This window comes from Suncus etruscus, chromosome 1, assembly GCF_024139225.1.
Source record: "Suncus etruscus isolate mSunEtr1 chromosome 1, mSunEtr1.pri.cur, whole genome shotgun sequence".
Classification (NCBI taxonomy): Eukaryota; Metazoa; Chordata; class Mammalia; order Eulipotyphla; family Soricidae; genus Suncus; species Suncus etruscus.
Window position 1 is genome coordinate 4,762,108 of NC_064848.1, and position 22,236 is coordinate 4,784,343.

Consider the following 22,236-nt stretch of genomic DNA (forward strand, 5'->3'; position numbering starts at 1 on the left):
CGCACCACTACAAACTGGTGCCACAGCAAATGAATAATCACGGAGTGGAAGCTAATTCTCAGGCTCTCAGAATTTTGATTCTCAGGCAGAAAAAAATAATAAATACTGAGAACAGGATTTTTAATAAAATCCTAAATTGCGTTAGAAATTAAAAATAAAAATATTATTATTCCACCGATCAAAGTAAATACTGTTTCCTGTTAGACACGTATAAGCATCTGTAAGTGGGAGGCTATCTAGCTGGCATTATTGGTATTCAGCAGGCTGCATATCACAACGACAACTTGACAAAGCCTTGACACCAGAAGTACTTATATCTGCCGCCAATCAGTCACTCTGTGACATGTCAAGTGCACATCTTTTCAGGGACAACTTCAATCAAGATTAGCACTCAAAGTATAGTATACAGTGTCACTGCTTCAGAAACAGGAAAAATAAAACACGATAGGTGGCAGGAAAGGTAGCAAGGCATTTCTCTGCAATAGGAGACAGCATTCAAATGAGAAGCAGATGCCTATCATGAGCAAGTTGGAAAGTCTGAAGTCAGTCCATTTATAAAAAGCTCTATTTTTTCCTGGGGGAAAATGCTTATTCTGGGAATAAATGTCCTCTTGATCTATATTTTCCTAGAGAATATTTGAACTATGGATCAGAAAGACTGACAGAGGGTCATTCTGCAACACAGTGTGAATCTTGGGATTTTTTTTGTAGCAGGCCAGATCACTGTTAATCTGGGAAAGGGAAGATGCCCAGATGTGGATTGAAGGCATAAAAAGAATCTTGAGTCAAGTAGTCTATGGTTCAAACTACTGCTCACATGTATACGACCACTCCTGGAAAGTTAACTTAACTTTTCTACAATTCACCTTGCATGGAGATAAAATATCTTCAAATAATCTACAAGACTGTACAGAATCATCATGTAAGTAAGTACATTTCACTAAATACTATGAAATGATGTATTACTTGTATAAATAGCACCTCTAAAGGATTGGCACTAGAAAGCATGCATTATACACTGACTTCCTGTCTTTTTCATGCTAGTGCTTCTCATTGGGAAATAGTATGGAGGTGCTTTCTTGGCCTCAGCTGAGAGAACTCCAAGAAAGGCTGTTGAGGCAACCTATCAGATCACCAGAAGAGACCCAATCAAGGGTGTGAGAGCCCTACTCAGGCTCTGAGAACATTTATTCCACAAACCTGAATGGTATAAGCCTTCCACTGATGCTTGTTAGCTGCAACAAGGGACTGTTTATGTTTGTTGCCTATTAAAAAAATCACATAAGAATAATCTGGGGGCTGGGAAGGTAGAATACATACATACTTTGCTTTTGCAAGGTCCTGAGTTATCCCTGGCATGACAGAGCCCGCCACTGCCCCCGTGATGATGACTGAGCACAACACAGTGTGGTTCAAGTAATGCCCCCAAGTAATGCCAGGCTCAAGGACCATGTCTGCACTGCCAGTCCAAGTAATTACTGGCAATGAACCTGATACACACTCCTGAGTCTCAGTGGGCATGACACCTATAAAAATATAGGCACAATATGCATATGCATGTTCTTACTGTTTATACACACAGACACACACACTTCGGAGACATTATACATGCCTAATCTCAGCACACATCTCACAAAAAGAAGCAGATAAAGAACAAAATTACCAGAAGGATCTCTTCTACTCTGGCCACAGGCAGTTTCCATTACTATGACCTGATGAGCCATAGAAGCTGGAGAATTTGGGCACATTTAGAAAAACCAAACCAAACCAAACCCTGATTTAAATGCATCTCACTACAATAATTCTTGAAAATATTTTTCCTCGATAGGTAAGCCTCACTTGGAACTGTATCTGTGTATCTGTGTGTCTGCAAACTGACTCCTTTCACTTCCCAGGCTCCCACCTGGTAGAAATGAAAAGACTATGGCCTTGTGTCAGTGCCCTTCACAGGAGGGAGCTAAGATTGATGATGTCCCAGAAACACTTGCTTCTCCTCTGAAGGTGGCCAATTTCTATTTTAGCCAAGTCCAATAGATAATGGAGTGTATATAACTCTTATAGTTTTTTTTTTCTTTTTCAATTGGCATCCCTGCCTTTTTTTTTCCTGCCCTTTATTATACGTGTTATTAAACTTAAGAGCCAAGAACTGCCAAAAGCCACAGAGCATCCATCCCCTGAGATTAAAGGAAGAAATGAAACATTTTTATTTTCATCTCAAATCGTGATTTAAGGACTCAAATTTCATACTAAACTAATCTACCTAAACATGTAGATTAGAAGCTACTTAGCGGCAATAGCATCAGAAAAGAAAGTTTTCATCACCCTGGGCTCTTCACACTAATAATTAGAAAGAAAAAAGGAAAGCTGTGAATTACAATGAACTAAGACTAAATAAGTGTCCATGTTGGATTAAAGGATTTCAGTTGTCAGTTTGATGTATAATGAACGTGAAAATCAGCCATTTAATTAAATGGTACATGCTAGAATCACTTTGTTCTGCATTAAACTATTTAAGCTCTCAGAGTACCTTCAGTTTAGCAAGTGTTTACTATTATACCACCCATGACTCTGCTTAGACACTGTTTAGCCTACACTATTCCAAATTTGGAACCTGGGGTCCATGTTCGTTTTGTCAATATATTTCATCAATTCATTAGTCATTATAGGAAATGGGAAAACTGGTTTTTTTTTTTTTTTTTGGTTTTTGGGCCACACCCGGTGACGCTCAGGGGTTACTCCTGGCTATGCGCTCAGAAGTCGCTCCTGGCTTGGGGGACCATATGGGACGCCGGGGGATCGAACCGCGGTCTGTCTCCTAGGCTAGCGCAGGTAAGGCAGGCACCTTACCTCGAGCGCCACCGCCCGGCCCCGAAAACTGTTTTTTAATCACAAAGGGAATAAATTCTGAGATGCAGTTGGTAAAAAGTTTAGAACCAGACATAAAAAATGTGCAGAAAATTTCAAGAATAAAGTAACTTTTGGGGTGTACATTTTTTAAGCTTTTTTTTTTTTGAGGGGATTGCACATTCAGCATTCTGAATATGGAGCTTGTGGGTCATTCCCACCAGTGCTCACAGATCATGCAGTGCTAGAAATGGAATCCAAGGCTTCACACACACACACACACACACACACACACACACACACACACACAAACACACACACCAGATGTTCCAGCCCCTTGAGTCATCTCCTTGGCCCCAGACAGTTCTATTTTAATACAAAAATATAATAATTATTTTTATTTTCATATCATGTCCTTAAACTACAAAATGCTCAACAGCTTTCTCTTTGAAGGACTTGTAAGTGTTCCTGGTCAATACAAAACAGCATGGTCCCTGTATCCCAGACTAAAATTGGTCAAAGTATTCATAAGCTTGAAGGATATCATTGACTTATGTCAAAACTATGGGTTGGTCTATGAAAAGAAGAAAAAACAAAAATCATGAGAAAAAAAGACTTAGGAAGTCAGAAGGAGTCAAAGAATTGGAAAAAAATCACTATGAGGAAACAGGAGAATAGGTGTCTAAAAAAGAATAAATCATCTAAATTCTACGAGACTCATACTCACAGCTACTGCAATTCTTCCAAGGACGTGCTCTGGAATTTTTCTATATACATCCAAAGATCCCCCTGTAGAAACAAATACTATGCATTACTATGTATTCAAATGCTAGATCAGTACATTGGGGTGCCTCTCATAGGTATTCAATATGGTAATACATTTCTTCTCTTCAATCATGCATGAGGTCTACAATTCAAATAGGCTGTTAGTCCATTTTTATTTATGATCTAGTCGTATTTTCAGGAAGAGCATAACTAGATACTATTTCCTACTGTATAGTCACACACATGTACAAACTGAAGAAAAACTAGGAATTGGCAGGAATACTCTGCATTTTAGCATTTTATGAAAACCTAAATATATATGCTAAACTGAATTACTTATGCAAATATAACTATTACAGTTAGGTAATTTTTTTTTTTTTGAGGCATCCTTGACAATGATCAGGGTTTCTCCGGGCTCTACACTCAGGAATTACTCCTGGTAGTGCTTGGGGGATCATCTAAAGATGCTGGCGATGAAACTTGGGTCAGCAGCATACATGGCAGGCACTCTACCCACTGTACTGTTTCTCTATTTTTTTGAGTATGAAACAGAAGCCTCTCACAATTTTTGCAGTGACCAAATAAAGGTATGGTAATCAATTCAGAGAAAACAACAAGTCTAATAAAAAATACTTAGTTCAAAATATTTTTAAAGTTCTCTATGGCATTTGAAAAATCTTTTGAAAGATTTTTTGAATTTTGAAATTTTCAAAATTTTGAATTTTGAAAAAAATTTTGAAAGATTTTGAAAAATCACTTTGTAGATTACAAAAAAAATCTTCTATGTCACAACAGTTTTCACTAATACAGCTTTTACTTACCTGCTCCATCTCTCCTAAACTCAGATTTGGTAATCTAAGAAAACCAAGACCATTAGGCTGTGAATGTAACAAGGCAGGGACCAACTCTATGGCTGTTTTCAACTATCAACCTAGAAAGTATCTCAACTAGTTAACAGGTACTCAATAACTACATCTTAAGTGATTATGTAAAATAATGAGAAACTGCCATGGATTTCACACAGTAGCCATAGTTGCCCAGAAATAAGTTTTGAAAGAAGATACTGCAATTTGCAGCAAAAACATCACCAAAACAATTTTATTACTTTCTTGGATGACTACTTTGAAGGAACTGAAAGTATAAAAAAAAAAGTGTATGCTTTTTAAATTTTATAAATGATTTAAGAAATTCAGGAAACTAAGCAAATTACAGGAAGTTAAGCATTCACCAATGAGAAATTTGAACCTTATGCAATAACCTTTGAGTCAAATTGAGGTACTGTGGCCCCATCCCCTCATCCTTCCTGTGTAAATTGACCTTACCAGCAAGACTCATTGCTGGGAGGGGTCTTGCTACCTGTTAGACCTCCCATTTCTGGGAGGGGTCTTGGAAGGTTATAAAAGGTTTTGCCTAAGGGGCAAAAGGGGATTAAGGAATTTGCCTGGTGGGAGGTCAGAGGAGAGATGGCTAAGAAACAAGGTACTATGCAGGGCTGAATAAGGATTCAGCATAAATGGTTATGTTAGGCCACACCCATGTGGTGGCTAGGGCATGAATAAAACTTGTGAGTGAGATTTCTGCCCGCTGTCCTCCTGAACCTGATGACCCGCTGGTTAATGGGGGATGGAGCCACATGTCCGGGGCCTAAGGACAAAGGCCTCCCATCTCCATCCAGTTCCATCATAAGGGCCTTCTTTATTATTTTAAACAATAAGGTACATAGTATTTCTGTTTATGTCAGAGGTTAAAACTAATATACTGCTTTATGAAGTGACTTGTAAGTATCATATAGAAATTTATTTATGATAAATAATATAAATTGAAATATGATATTAATACAGAGTATTTCATATTGAAATATAGTCAAGTCTATTTTACAATATGGTACATCAAGTTTTCTTTGTTTTGTTTTTTTTTAATGTTATCCCTCCTCACCACGGCACTCACACACCTCTACAGTAGAGGTGCTCCCAGGGTCCATGCCCCTGTGTGGGGCTGTGACCTGGCCAGACATCCCCCAGAGCATTAATGCAGAGTTGCAAGGCTCCAGGCATATGAGGGACACCTGGGAGGTTAACTTGTGACCACACACTAGCACATCAGATATGTAGACAGTGCACAATACTCCATGCCCGTGGGGAATTGATTAGAAGGCTTTCATGGGGCCGGAGAGATAGCATGGAGGTAAGGCATTTGCCTTGCATGCAGAAGGAAGGTGGTTCGAATCCCGGTATCCCATATGGTCCCCTGAACCTGCTGGGGGCGATTTCTGAGCACAGAGCCAGGAGTAGCCCTTGAGTGCTGCCAGGTGTGACCCCCCCAAAAAAGAAGGCTTTCATGACCAATGCCCAGATCAATATGGGATTTATTTTATTCCCTATCCCTACACTCACCATCACAAAATCTGCCCATGAAGTGACACTGGTGAAGATGGCAAATTAGTGTTATTATACAATTTATATTGTATATAAATATATATTTATATATCCTACAATTTATATTCCATGATATAAAATTTATGTCACTTGTCACATAAGTCAAGTAACATTGCTCTCACACATGAAGCCCCTGCAGGGACTATGCTTAACATCAGGTAATATATTTTCCATATATATATCTGTAAAACTGACTTTTCTAAATACTACTTAGTATTTATACTAAGTAAATTATAAAGGAGGGTCATTTAAATATCACTTCTTTAAGATAATTTTTTTTTTTTTTGGGCCACACCCGGTAACGCTCAGGGGTTACTCCTGGCTATGCGCTCAGAAGTCGCTCCTGGCTTGGGGGACCATATGGGACGCCGGGGGATCGAACCGCGGTCCGTCTCCTAGGCTAGCGCAGGTAAGGCAGGCACCTTACCTCCAGCGCCACCGCCCGGCCCCTAAGATAATTTTTTAATGATCACTTTTTTTAAGGTAATTTCCAATGGTAGTTTCCCTATTCTGAAAGAAGCTGGAAAACCACACTGCCACTAAATCTTAGTCTCTGGCTCTGAGTGCTGCTAGGCACATAATGAGGAAAAAAAAAATTTCAGCAACAAGCCAAACCATCCTTACTTACTAAAATGGAATTTTTATTATAGATGCAATAAAAGTATGGCAGAAAAAAACATTTTATGTTATCATTGATCTTACAGATGAATTGGCAGTTGCAAAGATGAACAGTCTCAAGAATATCAAGTTTCACATGCTGGTATTTGAAATACTGAGAAATGTAGTTTAGTACGTCAATCTTTTATGAAGTGAACCACCTGAATGGTTCAAAACTAGATGGCGCAAAATATTCATATGTAAAGCAATAAGTCTTCAGAGGAGACTTATTTTCACTTGGGGTATAAATCAGAGCCTTTTTTTTTTTTTTTTGCTAAACGAAAATAGCTTCTAAGAGCTAAAATAAAAGGCCAAAGATTACATTACTGTCATTATTAGCAGAACAAGCCAAAAGAGAAGACCACTTGAGGTAGTTTACTGGGTTTTGGAAGTCTTCATTTAATATCAGTTCTGTCCTGCTCTCCTTTGCCATCCCTGGGAGTAATCTTTCCATAGCTTTGTCATCACAAATTTTTTGTCTTTGAAATATTTATTAGACATAACTGTTGGAAGGAGGAAAATGATGAGATGGCAGATCCCCTCAAAATAAAGAATTTCGGGTTGGAGAGATAGCAAAACGGTAGGGTGTTTGCCTTGCACACTGACGATCCAGGATTGACGGTGGTTCGAAACCTGGCATCCCATATGATACCCCGTGCCTGCTAGGAATGATTTCTGAGCAATAGTCAGGAGTAACTCCTGAGTGCTGCCAGGTGTGACCCAAAACAAGCAAACAAAAAAGCTGTTGAGTTGTACAACAGTGTATGTACTGTGGTTACGTCACACTGCCCAACCACCTAGCAGGGGCCCAAGAGCCCTTTGGACCATCCAGTAAATACTGTTGTTTAATACCTATACTTGACTTTGTCCAACAGTTCTCTGTGCATTTTCCCTTGCTTTGTCACATGTGAATCAGACAATAAGCACGAGTATCTTGACTTTAAAAAATTTTTTTATTAAGAATTTTTATTGGGGCCGGGCGGTGGCGCTGGAGGTAAGGTGCCTGCCTTGCCTGCGCTAGCCTAGGACGGACCGCGGTTCGATCCCCCGGCGTCCCATATGGTCCCCCAAGAAGCCAGGAGCAACTTCTGAGCGCATAGCCAGGAGTAACCCCTGAGCGTCACAGGGTGTGGCCCAAAAACCAAAAAAAAAAAAAAAAGAATTTTTATTAAGTCTGTTGAGTATTAAGAAATCAGGCCATTTTTACTCAGCTGAACTATCATTTCCAACCTACCAGCTTATCCCTAAAAAATAGTTTTTAGACTTAATAAATAATCAACTATTAATGCTATTATTATGATCTATAAGATCAGTTATTGAACAGACAGAAAAACTATGTCCTAGAGAGATGAGTGTGCTAGCAAAGGTAATAAATTTTATTGCAGAGTTTGGAGAAGACCAGAACCTCTGAATTACCAGAATGGCAAAGATTTCAAAGATTTTCCTCTAGCTTTTCTTATCTTGAGAGACACGTGTAAACATTTTACAGCATACAAAATCTCACTACAATATAATGTCACTCATACATAAAACTCAGAGAGACAGTACAGGCTTTCCAAAGTATTAAAAGTATTTAGAAAATAACTTGTCTATGGTTTGAACTTGTTTTGCTCAGAATTCTGAGACCACTGATTTACTGTCTAGTTGCTTCCTAGGCCTCAGAACATCTTTAGGCCAATCATTTTAATGCAAGTCACTACCCACTACAGGCATCAGAAAGAAGAGTGCTATAAGGAAAAACTCTGCTCAATGCTTAACAACTATACTTATATTTGGTTAATTAGGACTATCACCTTCATGTATCCAAATAAAAAGAACTTAGTGTTCCTCATTCTGATATCACTCCCTCCCCACACCACCAACGAGTATAAATATATTTGCTACTTTCTCCTTTCCTTAAAGATTTTACCTCCATATCATCCCCTCCCGAATCCCCCCAAATAAAAAAGAAGTATGTAAAGAAAGTCACAGCCTGTGTTTACAATCCGACCTAATATAAACTAAAATACAAAATAGTATTTTATAGAAGTTAAACATAAATATAAATATAAATATGTGGTAAATACATAAAAGCCATATGGTTGATATAGGCAACTCAAATTTTCCTTCAAATTGACAGAATTTAAAACTAATTAAAACTAGTAAAAATATTGTTGAAACTAGTACATTAAGGGGCTGGAGGTTCAAATCCCAGCATCCCATATGGTCCCCCGAGCCTTCCAGGAATGATTTCTGAGAGTAGAGCCAGGAATCACCCCTGAGCACTGCCAGGTGTGATCCCCTCCAAAAAAAAAAGAGTGAAAACCACAAATGATTCAAGTTCTGCTTAGCACTTCAGTGAAGCCTACTGAAGAAAAAGAAAAAAAAGAAGAAAACCGGGGCCAGTGAGGTGGCGCTAGAGGTAAGGTGTCTGCCTTGCGAGCGCTAGCAAAGGAACGGACCTCGGTTCGATCCCCAGGCATCCCATATGGTCCCTCCAGCCAGGAGCAATTTCTGAGCACACAGCCAAGAGTAAACACTGAGCGTTACTGGATATGGCCCAGAAATAAAAATAAACACAGGAAAAGATTACACTGGGGGTTGGGACTGGTGCCAAAACATTGTATGTCTAAAACTTAACTATGACTAACTTTGTAAATCACAATACTTTGAATAAAAATATATTTAATTAAAAAAGAAGTTATGTAAGCCAATATAGCCAAAATAAAAATTATATATAATAAAAAAGAAGTTATGAAAAATATAGGAAAAGAATTTGGACACAGTTATCCAATAAAGATAAACACTTCTGAATAAGTATAATAAAAGCTCATCAACATTACTAGTCATTAGGAAATGTAAGTAAAAACTAAAATGAAAGGCCATTTCATAAACACTGGGCTATAACAAAAAGGAATATGCAGAAAAACTGAAAATTCTCTAACAATTGAAATCCTTCTACAATTATAGATATGAATGCAACTGATATAAAAAATTCTCGGAGATCCTCAAATAACTAGTTATATAATCTAGCTTCCACACCTAGGTATACATTCAATAGAACAAAACAAACAACAAATAAAACACATACACCCAAAACTCTGCACACAAACACATTACTGTTATTCCTAACAGCTAAAAATGGGACCAGTCCAAGTGTTCAACTGATGAAGGAGAAAACAAAATGTGAAAGACGGAGTCACAGGAAGGAAGAAATAATGAGTGCTGAAGCACATATAAATTGTGGAAACACAATAGAAGAAGCCTGAAACAAAGGCCACACACATATGATTCCATTTTTATGTAAAGGTCAAAACAGAGAAACTCACTGAAACAGAAAGCAGGTGAAACTAGAAACTAGAGAGGAAAGAGAACATTGAGTGACTAACTACTAATAGGTAGAGAGTTTTGTTTCTTGGGAGATAAAAATGTCCTAAAAATAGTGATGATTTACCATGTTGTAAAACTTATTTAGATCTCCCTAAATTGCCTGGCAATTCTTAGCAGAGCAGTGGCTGCTCCACACCAAGGCCCTAAGGATGTTTCTGAGAATGAGGCTGAGAAACTGAGGTACCAAAAATGCTCAGGTACCAAAGATTATCTGGGCCACTCTGGTAGTGCACTGCCCTCTGGGGTCACACTCTGTACTGCTCAGTGCATGAAGGCCTCTGGGGTGGCACCTGATGATACTCAGGTGACCATGTAATGCCAGGGAATTGAGCCATGATTGACTGCATGCAAGGTATGTTCTTTAAGGTAGTTCTCTGTATTAGCTCTGTAGCTTCTGAAATATTTTATATAGCTGAAAATAATGAGTACTTCTAAAAAGAATCATGAAAAAAAATCACAAAATAACATGTAATATATGCTAAGTATAATTTTCCTACTCCCCTTAAATAGTAATTGTCATGCTATGCATATGGTTGCTTTGAGTTTTAATTCTTGATATCTACTATAACTACTTTAGAACACAGCATATATTATATACCTTATATCAGGGGTCCTCAAACTTTTTAAACAGGGGGCCAGTTCACTGTCCCTCAGACCATTGGAGGGCCTGACTATAGTAAAAACAAAACTTATGAACGAATTCTTATGCACACTGCATATATCTTATTTTGCAATGAAGAAACAAAACAGATACAAATATAATATGTGGCCCGTGGGCCATAGTTTGAGGACCACTGCCTTATCATTACTGTTGCTATTAAAAAGTAGGATATAGACTAATGGCATAATAATATGCTTAGACCTTCTAAACTAAACCTATGTATATAAAAATATTGATCTTTAATATGCTAAAACTAAAAACCCAAAGAAGGAAAAATTTAAAAGATGCTTTCATTTAAAATGGGTAAACAGTAACAATGATGGCATCATCTTATGGATATGAATCTGCATTCTGCCTTAGAATTCAGATTAAGAAGTAGTTGCCAAAATAGAAATGGGTAAAAAATAAGAAAAAAAAAACAAGTCCAAAGAAAAGAAAACACATCTTGGCTAACCAGCTGTGTTTAGAAACAATTTTCAATGTTGCAATTAAGAACTGATTTCTTTCTAAAAGACACAGGACATTGGGTTAATAGATTTCTTTAAAAGAAAATCTGTTTTGGCTATTGAAACATTAAAAGAGTAGAACATCTGTTTTGCTAGTAAAGACAGATTGTAGAAAGAATCAAATATCAAACCACTGATTAGACTAACATTTAATCTATCCTATTTAAATTTTCATCAAATGTAAATAAAATTATATTTTTAAAACTATACATGAACTACAATTACTAAAACCAAATCACCTAGTTAAAAATGCCTTATCAAATAAACTTAAATGGTTATTAATCTATTTCAATTGTCTTTAATTTCATTTGTCACCAAATCCAGGTACTGAAGCACCATACCCCCAAATAAGTTTTTAAATATTTATAGAAGGAAAAACTTACCATCCATGAATTCCGTACATATTGAAATTCTGTTTTCTACAAAAAATGCACCATAAAACCCTATTATATATGACGAATCACACTGTAACAAAAATAGAGGACAAAAGTAGTTAAAAATCTGCAAGTCAGTCACAAAGGCATGCTTTAGAAAGGAAAATGACCAAGAAAAATTACCTTGTAGAGAATTTCCAATTCGGACATAATTTGTTTCTGAAGTTCCAGTGTAATATCTAGTAAAATGACCTAAATATAGAAAGAATCAACAGTCATACGATTATGTACTTTCAAATATAGTTATGTTCATTATGAAATAAAAAGAAAAAATATGGTGTCTTTTTAATTAAAAAACAATCCTCCATTTTTTTTCTCCCTGCCACTTTATAGCTCCTAGAAATACAAATAGTGTCCACATCGCACTAACCCTTTGTATTGGGGGAGGTGGTACAGAAGTGATTGATGGGGCCAAGGAAAAAGCCAGGTCTCAGAGGTCAATATTAATGGCTTTAAAATCAGTTAAGGTATAACACCCTTAATTTATATACCATATTTTGACCACATTGGCTATTTTCAGAATAGTAAGACAGAAATGACCCTGAAACCATTAAAAAAAAAGGATTGTCTTGTAATTCAAATCCTATGTGGTAAGAGGATGAAGACTAAAAGTAACATCTAAGGCGTTTGTTATAAAACATAAAAAAAAAAATCTTAAAAAGTATGTTAAAATAAGTTATTCCAATGGGGGTAATGTTTCTTTGCTAGTCCTATTATAAAAGGTTAAAGCTTAAAGGCAACTTTAAAAAAAATGGGGGTGGGTATCTATAACCAGCAATGTTCAGGATTTATCCGTGACTCTGAGCTCAGGGATCTTTTTTGGTGGGCTCAGGTGGTACCAGGGATTAAATTGGAGATTCCAAGTTGGCAGCATGGAAGGCAGCATTCCACTTACTGTACTATCACTTCAGCTCCAAATACCTTTCAAAACATTGTTTTTCATTTATATTTCACCTCAGGGATGATTCAGGTATCTGACAAAGTTAGGATCCTTCCCCAATTCAAAGGCCTCCCAATTTTCTTTCTCACATTGGGGAAGGGTTGTTGAGCCACACCTGGTGGTGCTCAAGAGTTAGTTCTGGCTCTGTGCTCTGAAATTATTGCTGGCAGTGCTTGGTGGACCATATGGAATGCCTACAATCAAACCCAAGACAGCCTCGTATAAGGGAAATGCCCTACAAACTGTACTATTGTTTTGGCGCTGGGACTCATTTGCTCATTCTCTCTGTCTCTGCCTCTATCTCTGTCTATCTGTCCATCTCTCTTTTTTTCTGTCATTCAGGCCACACTGCAATGAGTCAAAAGCTCACTCCTAGCTTGGTGCTCAGGGAAACTCAAACTTGTTTTTTTCTTAAGAATGAAAACCACAGGAAAAAGACAAGGACGGCTGGGGGCCTGCCAAGCCTCCCAGCACTCCCCAGGCCAGGGAGAAGGGCTCCAGTATGAGGCCTCCCCAAACTCCATACCTGGCAAGAGCTGGTCTCCAGAATCAAGGAGGAAACCGGAATCCAGATGTCTGCCCGCCCTCCTCCCCATGCACCTCCCCCCTGGAGTACGGAGGGAGGGGGGAAGCCTGAGGACCACTAAGAGTCCACCTGAACCCACTTCTGGCCATCTGAGCTGGCACCCAGGGAAGGCCTGGAGTCAGGGGAAAAAGACAAGGATGGCTGGGGGCCTGCCAAGCCTCCCAGTTGATACTGCCCTACAAATCTCATTTCTAATATTTTACTGCCTCAGTCCCAACCCTTATTTCCCCCCATCTTCCCATGTAGCTGCGGCTCATGACATGAAGGTCACCACATAGAGTGATAAGTGCAGTTAGAGAAATAACTACACTGAAAACTATCATAACAATGTGAATAAATGAGGGAAAAAGAAAGCCGTCTCGAGTACAGGTATGGGTGGGGTGGGGAGGAGGGAGATCTGGGCAATTGGTGGTGGGAATCCTGCACTGGTGAAGGGGGGTGTTCTTTACATGACTGTAATCATACAACTTCAATTATATTTGTAATCACGGTGTTTAAATAAAGATAATTTATAAAAAAAAAAGAATGAAAACCACAAATAATTCAAGTCCTACTTAGCACTTCAGTGAAGCCGACTGAAGAAAAACCTTTTTTACTTGAAAAAGATAAGGATGGGAGGGGCCAGAGCCATAGCACAGTGGTAAAGCATTTGCCTTGCACAGGGCCAACAGAGGACATACCCTGTTTCGGATCCTGCATCCCATATGGTCCCCACAAACCTGCCAGGAGCGACTTCTGAGCATAGAGCCAGGATTAACACCTGAGCGCCACCAGATGTGACTCAAAAACCAAAAACCAATAAAGTAAAGAAAAAGATAAGGATGGGAATAAAATAGTTTGAAAACAATTTTGAAAACTTGTGGCAGTTTCTAGGAACTAGGAAATAGAGTTTGCATTACAATAGCAGAATATGGATAATCCTATTGGGGAAAATATCCAAATTATGAACTATAGATTGCTGATAAAGCGAGGGGAGAAAAGAGTGATTCCTAAACATGCATTTTTATACTATCAACATCCACTTGGGACAGAGGAAAATAAACGGGGGAGGCACAATCACTTTCAATAACAAGTTTACTTTAGGGCCACTTATAAAAGTTTTCATGAAAATGATACATTTTTGTAAGTGTGATACAAAACTACTAAGAAACATTTAAATATTCCTCCCAAACAATAGTCAGTTCCCAGCAATAGTCTTCACATTTTGTGTCTTTATATACCTTAATAAAATTAATTCATTCAGTATTCTTAGAATTCTAGTCCATAACATATTCAATATTCAAACTATTCACACCCTATTCACAGACCATTCACAGACTATTCAAGTACCAAGAGTCTATCAAACCTCCAACAAGTCCTCTGCTAAAAGGAAATTAATTATGATCTGCCTGAGAGCAGTGGTTTCAACCCTAGCCATTAACTATAGTTTATTTTAGTCATTTAAAATTAAATTAGAACACTTTAAACTTCAGATCAACAAAATTATTTGACGTTAGACCCACATTGGAATATTGAGAAAAGAATTAGAAAAGCTAAAAATAAAACTCCTCAGGTGATTTCTAATTCACAGTAAGGTTGAGAATCACTATTCTGAAGTTTCAAAAATGACATTTACTCCTTGTTTCATTTGATCCTGAGAGGTACTGCACCTTCAAGACCCCAAATTTGAAATGACATGAGAAAGTGAACTTTGTGGAATTAGCTACTGACCAAAACACATCCCTTCCACGTTATCCCCACCATTCCGCTAAAATTCTAGCATGATTGTCAAGAAATTCATCCACAGCCTCGTTCCAAGTTGTGAATCCAGCTCCTCTGTTCTCTATTCCCACCACAAACCAAAAACCATGGAAAACCTGCTGCTTTACTGGTCGGTCATACACATTTCATGTTCCCCATTCTCCCACCTCCTGTTCCCTCCTCCTGAAGCATGATCCTCTCTCCATCCCACAGTCCATCTGAGGAAGACGTTTTCTCTTTTATTTTAGGGTACTTGTGGTCACATTATTCAGTGCCCAGGGGTTAAGTACTTCTGGTTCTGCACTCAGGAAGTAGTACTCCTTCCTAGTGGGGATCAAGAGAACATGTGGGATGTAGGGGATCAAGCCTGGGTTAAGCACATGAAAGGCAAGCACCCTACCCCACTGTACTATCTTTCTAGCCCCAAACATTTTCAGTTTTAGACTCAGCCTAACAGTCACCACCCTCTCTGTGAAGTGAGCCTCTAAGTCCTCCCTCAGAATTGATCTCAAGCTCTGGCCCTTTCTCTTTCTCCCTGTCACATTTCCCCTTTAGCAGGCATGTCTCATCTCCTAAACACAGAAGTCTTATGAGGATAAAGTAGCTGTGAGCTCCCCAAGGGCAAAGGCTGACTGAGTCCTGTGTTTCCTTCCCCTCCTGCTCTCTGCACCTAGCTTGGAACTTGCTCATAGAAGTGTCCATTCAGTGATGTGGGATTTAATTAAAGTGCTCCTTACAACCATCATCCTCTAAATAAGAAGCTGTTTCTAGATGGAAAGGAAATGAATTGCTAGACTTCTCCAACTGGATTTAAAACCAGAGGACATAAACACCAAAATAAATAAAAGTGCCACAATGACCTAAAATGTACCAAGTGACACTATATTTGTAGAACCAATTCACTATACTTAAAATAAATTGTGATCATTCTTGGACTTTGCTAAAAGTCCAGGAGAGGGGAGAGTTCCTAAGGTAGAAAGTGATTTAATTTTTGGGAAGCTGACAGGGAAAGTAAAAAAGAAAATAAAAATCGCCCTATAAACAAGTCTATAAAATTTTTCTTCTATTTTCTGGAAACTTGGCACCCTGTAATTCTCCTTCCCCTGGGCACTCTAGTAAGTGTGCTTGAGCACTGCTTTAAAAAACAACAAAATAAAATAAAAAAAAAAACAAAAAAACAACCAACAAGTACAATTTCTTATTAGAAAGCAACAGGAAACTGTGGCAAACAGAATTTTCTGCTCAAGGTCACAAGGGAAATCTGTGTTTCCTGAGAGGTCATTGTTATTCTTTGTTTCCCTAGCAAGGACTCCGGTTTTCAAACTGGAGAGAATTTGAACGCAAAGCATTGTATGAGGAAAGGGTTAAGTGAGAAATTGAAATACCTGAGTGCCTTTGCGGTGCTCTCCATACACCTCCAGGACAAATAAGGATGAGTTGTCAAGTTAAATATAAGCAGTCAAGTGACTGAATTATAATTTACTCTGTGCTCAATTTAAATTAGTGTGAGGCTATTAAAATATACAGTATAAATACGGCAATTCATCACAAGCTGTCATGGATGACTTCATTTATTTGCTGGAGTGGCACATGCTCCACGAAAGGCAAGGAGAGCAAAATCACAGGTCAAATTAAGCCGCTATTCTGTTTTAATTCGCTTATTTAATCTGGGGCGACATAATTGTCTTTTACAGTATGCACAATTCAGAACGGAAATTTGGGAGGATTACAGTCAGTATACAAATGATTAATCAAATGGTCCATTTAAATGCTAGCTTAAAAGCAGCAGAAACCCAAAACTGGCGAAGAATGATAATCAGCACACGTGAAACGTAAGAAACTTCCCGTCTGATGAGTATTCTTTTCCCAATCAGGAAATAAACAGTACCATGAAATGCATTAAGTGGTACCCTTCAAAGGATTTCATAGAATTTATTCATGACATAAAAACAATTTGTTTACAAGATGGTTAACAGAACTTTAGGTGCTTTCCTTATCTAGTTGCTTGTGAGTATCTTGCTTAACTATATCCCAAATTCCCAATAAGCTAGTTAGAAACATGTTTTATGACTTCCAAATGTATTTAGTCATTATCAAATGTATTATAATATGCCATTATTATTAGTTATCTTTAAAATATAATCAATAAGCCAGAGTGATAGTATAGCAGGTATACGTATATAGTATGCTTGCCTTTTAAGCAGAAGGCCCAGGTTCAATCCTACCCAGATTCATCACATATAAAGCCATATCACTCCAACCACCTCCAAGAGTGATCTCTGAGCACAGAGCCAGGAGTAAGCCCACAGCACCAGTAGGTGTGGTCACCCCAATCCAAAATAATATAAAATTAAATATGATTAGCTTCATTTTATTTATTTATTTATTTATTTTGGTTTTGGAACCACACTGGTGTTGCTCAGGGGTTACTCCTGGCTGTCTGCTCAGAAATAGCTCCTGGCAGGCACGGGGGACCATATGGGACACGACACCAGGATTCGAACCAACCACCTTAGGTCCTGGATCGGCTGCTTGCAAGGCAAACACCGCTGTGCTATCTCTCCGGGCCCGATTAGCTTCATTTTTAAAACGTTCTCTCCAAGGCAGAAATATTTTCTAAATATAGCAGTATAAGATACAGATTAAATTCAACCCGCCTTTAAAAATATCTAATGTGGTATTTAACATTTTCTGTAATCTGAAAAGAGAAAGATCATAATATTCACCTCTTGCCTAAAAATATAAACAAGATTTTGAGTAGAAAGAATAAAAGTAATGGCTCTTCAAGGATTCTAATCTAATTGCTCCCACAGATGTACCAAGTGTGGGTCCAAGTGACCACTTGACTCTGGAAATTACATTTTCTCATCATCCTACATAAGCATCATAGCCCTGCAGGTGACCATATTTAGACCAGGACTGTGATTTGCTGCTCTCTGAAATCCCTCTGAGACACCCAGCAGCCTGTGTCACAGCTGAGGTCACAGAGAGGTTCAAGCGACATGCTTGAAGTCACACAAAAGTCAGAAGAGGGTCAGGAAAAGATCAAATGCACATCTAACTCTTAACCTTTCATTTCACCCATTACAATAAAAAAAAAAGGCTAAGAAATACTCTAGGTGAAAGCAATGGGCCATACAAAGAACAATATGGGATATTTTGTGTGTGAACTGACCTTGCTTTCAGAAGCTTACCCTACAAGAATGAATGAACTAAAGGACAAATGAAAGAACAAAATGTACTTAATCAGTCCATCACGCAACAAATTATGCATTGAGCATCTAGTCATTACATGTGATTTTTTATAGTCCACAATGCAAAGTTCTACATAAATGAGTGAGACAAGAAGATATATATAATATCTTTTCTTTACTATCAAAGAGATTTCAATATAAAAGGGAAAATGTACATGTACACCAAACACAAAAAACAAGCCCATGCATATATATCAACACCCATAAAAGAAAACACATAAGGGGAAAGAAAGTACAGTGGTAGGGCACTTGCCTTACATGCAGCTGACCTGAGTTCAGTCCCAGTCACCACATAAGATCCCCAGAGCCATACTAAGAGTGATCCCTGAGCACAGAGTCAGGAGTAAGTCCTGAGCACAGCTGGGTGTGTGATTTCCAAAAAACACAAAGCAAAAAAATACACATACATTATAGAGAGGTCTGGGAAAAGTGAGTGATACACATAAACACATACATGTGACAGGGTTTATTCACATAAATTCAATGGAAGAACAAGATTAGAAGTTGGCCTCTGGAAGGAGTTAAGCTTTTTGACAGGATACAAGTGAAGTTTTAATGAGAGAGAAAAATGTGAATTGAATAGCTTATCTTGGTTAAGATAAAGTAATGAGTTGGACTTAAAGCAACACTGGATTAAGACATGGAGAATGATGCTATAAAAGCCGCTTGATGACATATCATAAAGATCTTGAGTTCTCTTCCAGGAACAAATTTTTAGTTTATGTAAACAATAATGCAGTGTGTTTGAAAACCTGCAAAGGGAAGAGATGTGATCAGTTTGATGCTTTCTGAAGTCAAATCTGGGGAGATTAAGCAACAACCATAAGGCATAAAGAAAAAGAACATGATAAGATTTACCCAGGGTCAAATCCCTTTTCTATTATTTATTGACTAAGGGACATTGAACAAGCTATATAAGTTTTCTGTGCATCACCTTCTACACCTGTGAAATGTAAACCAAAAAGGTAATCATGGCAAAGGGACTTGTTAAATAGTAAGTGAAGAAAATATAAGATGAGTGCTTAGGGGGCCGGGCGGTGGCGCTGGAGGTAAGGTGCCTGCCTTGCCTGCACTAGCCTAGGATGGACCGCGGTTCGATCCCCCGGCGTCCCATATGGTCCCCCAAGAAGCCAGGAGCAACTTCTGAGCGCATAGCCAGGAGTAACCCCTGAGCGTCACAGGGTGTGGCCCAAAAAAAACCAAAAAAAAAAAAAAAAGATGAGTGCTTAGGCAAAGTAAAAATGATTCGTAAATAATAGCTTCTGCTTCTGAGAGAATGGTTAAAGGTATGGTCAACATGCAGAAAAACTGTACCTAGGCTAGAGTAGCAACCAGCAAAATCAAAAAGGAACAGATGAAAACTCAGAGACAAAATGCTTCTTGGCACTGGGCATTAGTCAAAACAAAAGAATGATCCCTGAGAGATAGAAAATGAAATGACTAATATAATGGTCCATCCTATTAAGTGGACAGTTTCTAGGCATCATTGCTGGAAGGGGTGAAGGGTGAAGTTCAGCACCCCCTTAAGTGGAAGGAGCAGATATGGGAATCAGTAAGGGCCATGGGATCAAAAGTTCACTGACAAACGAAGTATTCCCTAAACCTGTCATAGGGACTCTGGAGTCCCCAGATGAGTAATGGTGGAGAAAAGAGCTCAGGAAGTCCAAGATTACATGATGAGAAGATCAAGCAACAATGGCCAATGCCAGAGAAGAAATGCAAAACAGCACAGCAGGAATAGTTTCTAGGTGATGGGCAAATGAGAGAATCTGAAATCACTGAATTATGTCCAGCTTGGCAGGTGGTGTGTGTAGTTCTGGGTATTTCAGGGCACTAGGAAGTCTTAGAAGAAGGTGGATCTCTAAGGGTTCATGTTTTCCACTCTCAGGAATGAACAAGGATGTATCATGACAGTGATATGACCAGAGCTGTGAATCAAGGCTCCTCTGGAGCTGTGAAGAGGTGCATGGGAGAAGCAGAAAACTGAAAATACGAAAGTCTGGGTGAAAAAGACATGAGGGAGCAGGAGAGATAGCACAGCGGTAGGGCTTTTGCTTTGCATGCGGCCAACCTGGGAGGGACCTGATTAGATTTCCAGCATCCTATATGGTCTCCCAGTCTGCCAGGGGTGATATCTGAGTGCAGAGTCAGGAGTAACCCTTAAGCACCTCGGTGTGGCCCCAAAACCAATCAATCAATCAATCAATCAAGTTTAAACAAATAAAAGAATAAGACATGAGACTGGTACAACCCCAAGGTAAGTAAGGAGGAAGAGACCTGAAAGGACACATTTCAGGGGAACTGTTTCACATAAAATGGCAGTTTGCAGAATGGTGTGTACAGTGTGTGTGTGTGTGTGTGTGGTGGGGTGGGTGAGGCATAAAGAACTACTAAGCTTTGGAGCTGTCAGACAGCAGAAAGATCATTTAGCAGGGATGCAAAAAGAAGAGTAGATAACAATGAGATAAATTCTTCATAAATGATAAAACTAACCATTCTGAGCTTGACTTGAAACATCTTTAGAACTCTGAATATCACAAGAAGGCCCCAGACCCCACCACCTAGCATCACAGCATGTCTCAGGCCCCCCCACCTACCACCCTAAACCATTTCAATTCCTCTTCTCCAATAATGGTGACCTAAGCTAACAGGGAGACAGAGAAAAGTGGTGAGCATCAAGAATTTCATAAAATGATCTTGTCTGACAACTATGGGGCCTTCTCTGAAGGCCCAAAACGGGGTCAGGCAGATTGTTCTTTCTGCCTGAAGGCACAGCAGCCATATATACACACAACAGCCTCCTATGGAAACAGCCAATTCCACTGAACTTCTTTCAACTGCCAACTACCAAACTGTTCCAGATCTTTGGATCCTGAATCATGCTCTCAATCTGAATCATATCTCTCAAAATTTTATTGTAGTGTCACCACAGTAGAATCATGGTAAATCTGATGGTAAAGACCACCAAGCTCTGTGAGTCTGAACAGCAACACAGAAGGTTCAATTAGCTTCCACCACAGCCCAGTAAGTTCTTAGACAATGACACAAATGCCTTTGTGTTGTAACAAACAGTATGAAGTAAATTTGTCTGTACCTGAAATGGGGAAGCTAGGGTGGTAGGTAGGAATCTGTAGGTGGTAGGTGGAAGGAAGGTCACACTAGTGGTAGCATTGGTGTTGGAACATTTGATGCCTGAGACAGCTGTGTTGTGAATAAACTGTGATTTTACAATAGACATTTTAAAAAAAAGAATTTCATAAAAATATATCCAGCACTTACCTTGACAGCTAATATCTTGCCACTTGGGACATGATATGCTCTAGAGGAAGAAAAAAATAATAAAATTACTGAGGATTATAAAAGAGCATAAAAAAGGGTAAAGACATAAATATCCTTTTGAACCTATCTACAGCACAGGGGTATGGAAACACTTTAAAAAATAAACAATAGGGACCAGAGCAGTGGCTCAAAGGGTCAGGGGTCTGCCTTGCCCGCGCTAGCCTAGGACAGACCTCGGTTCGATTCCTGGCGTCCCTATGGTCCCCCAAGCCAGGAGCGATTTCTGAGTGCATAGCAAGGAGTAACCCCTGAGTGTCACTGGCTGTGGCCCCAAAAGCAAAAATAAATAAATAAAAGAAAATTTAAAAAAATAGTCAAAATATACTTTTGACCTTGATGGGTTACCTGTATTCACTTTCCACTGCATTAAAATGACCGTGGTGGTAATGTTCTCTCTCTCCTGGCAGAGAGAAACTTAGAAGCACAAAGCTCAAGTTTGCTCAAAAGCACAGCATGTGTAAGGGGCAGAAACAGACCTTAAACACAGGTCTTCTGGCACTAGCTCCTTTTTTTTTTTTTTTTGGTTTTTGGGCCACACCCAGCGGTGCTCAGGGGTCACTCCTGGCTGTCTGCTCAGAAATAGCTCCTTCAGGCACGGGGGACCATATGGGACACCGGGATTTGAACCAACCACCTTTGGTCCTGGATCAACGCCGCTGTGCTATCTCTCCGGGCCCACACTAGCTCCTTTAGGGACAGGCTGCCA

General features: G+C 38.9%; 1 protein-coding gene across 1 annotated transcript in view; it reads right to left on the bottom strand.

The window, feature by feature from the left end:
- MAP2K5 (mitogen-activated protein kinase kinase 5) overlaps positions 1–22,236 on the bottom strand; it is a 261,121-nt gene that overhangs the window by 143,259 nt on the left and 95,626 nt on the right. The window contains exons 10-13 of the mRNA XM_049782784.1: positions 21,471–21,510; positions 11,795–11,863; positions 11,621–11,702; positions 3,572–3,633 (exon numbers count right to left, since the gene is read on the bottom strand). Coding sequence (XP_049638741.1) covers positions 3,572–3,633; positions 11,621–11,702; positions 11,795–11,863; positions 21,471–21,510 — 253 coding nt within the window. The remainder of the gene's footprint in view (positions 1–3,571; positions 3,634–11,620; positions 11,703–11,794; positions 11,864–21,470; positions 21,511–22,236) is intronic.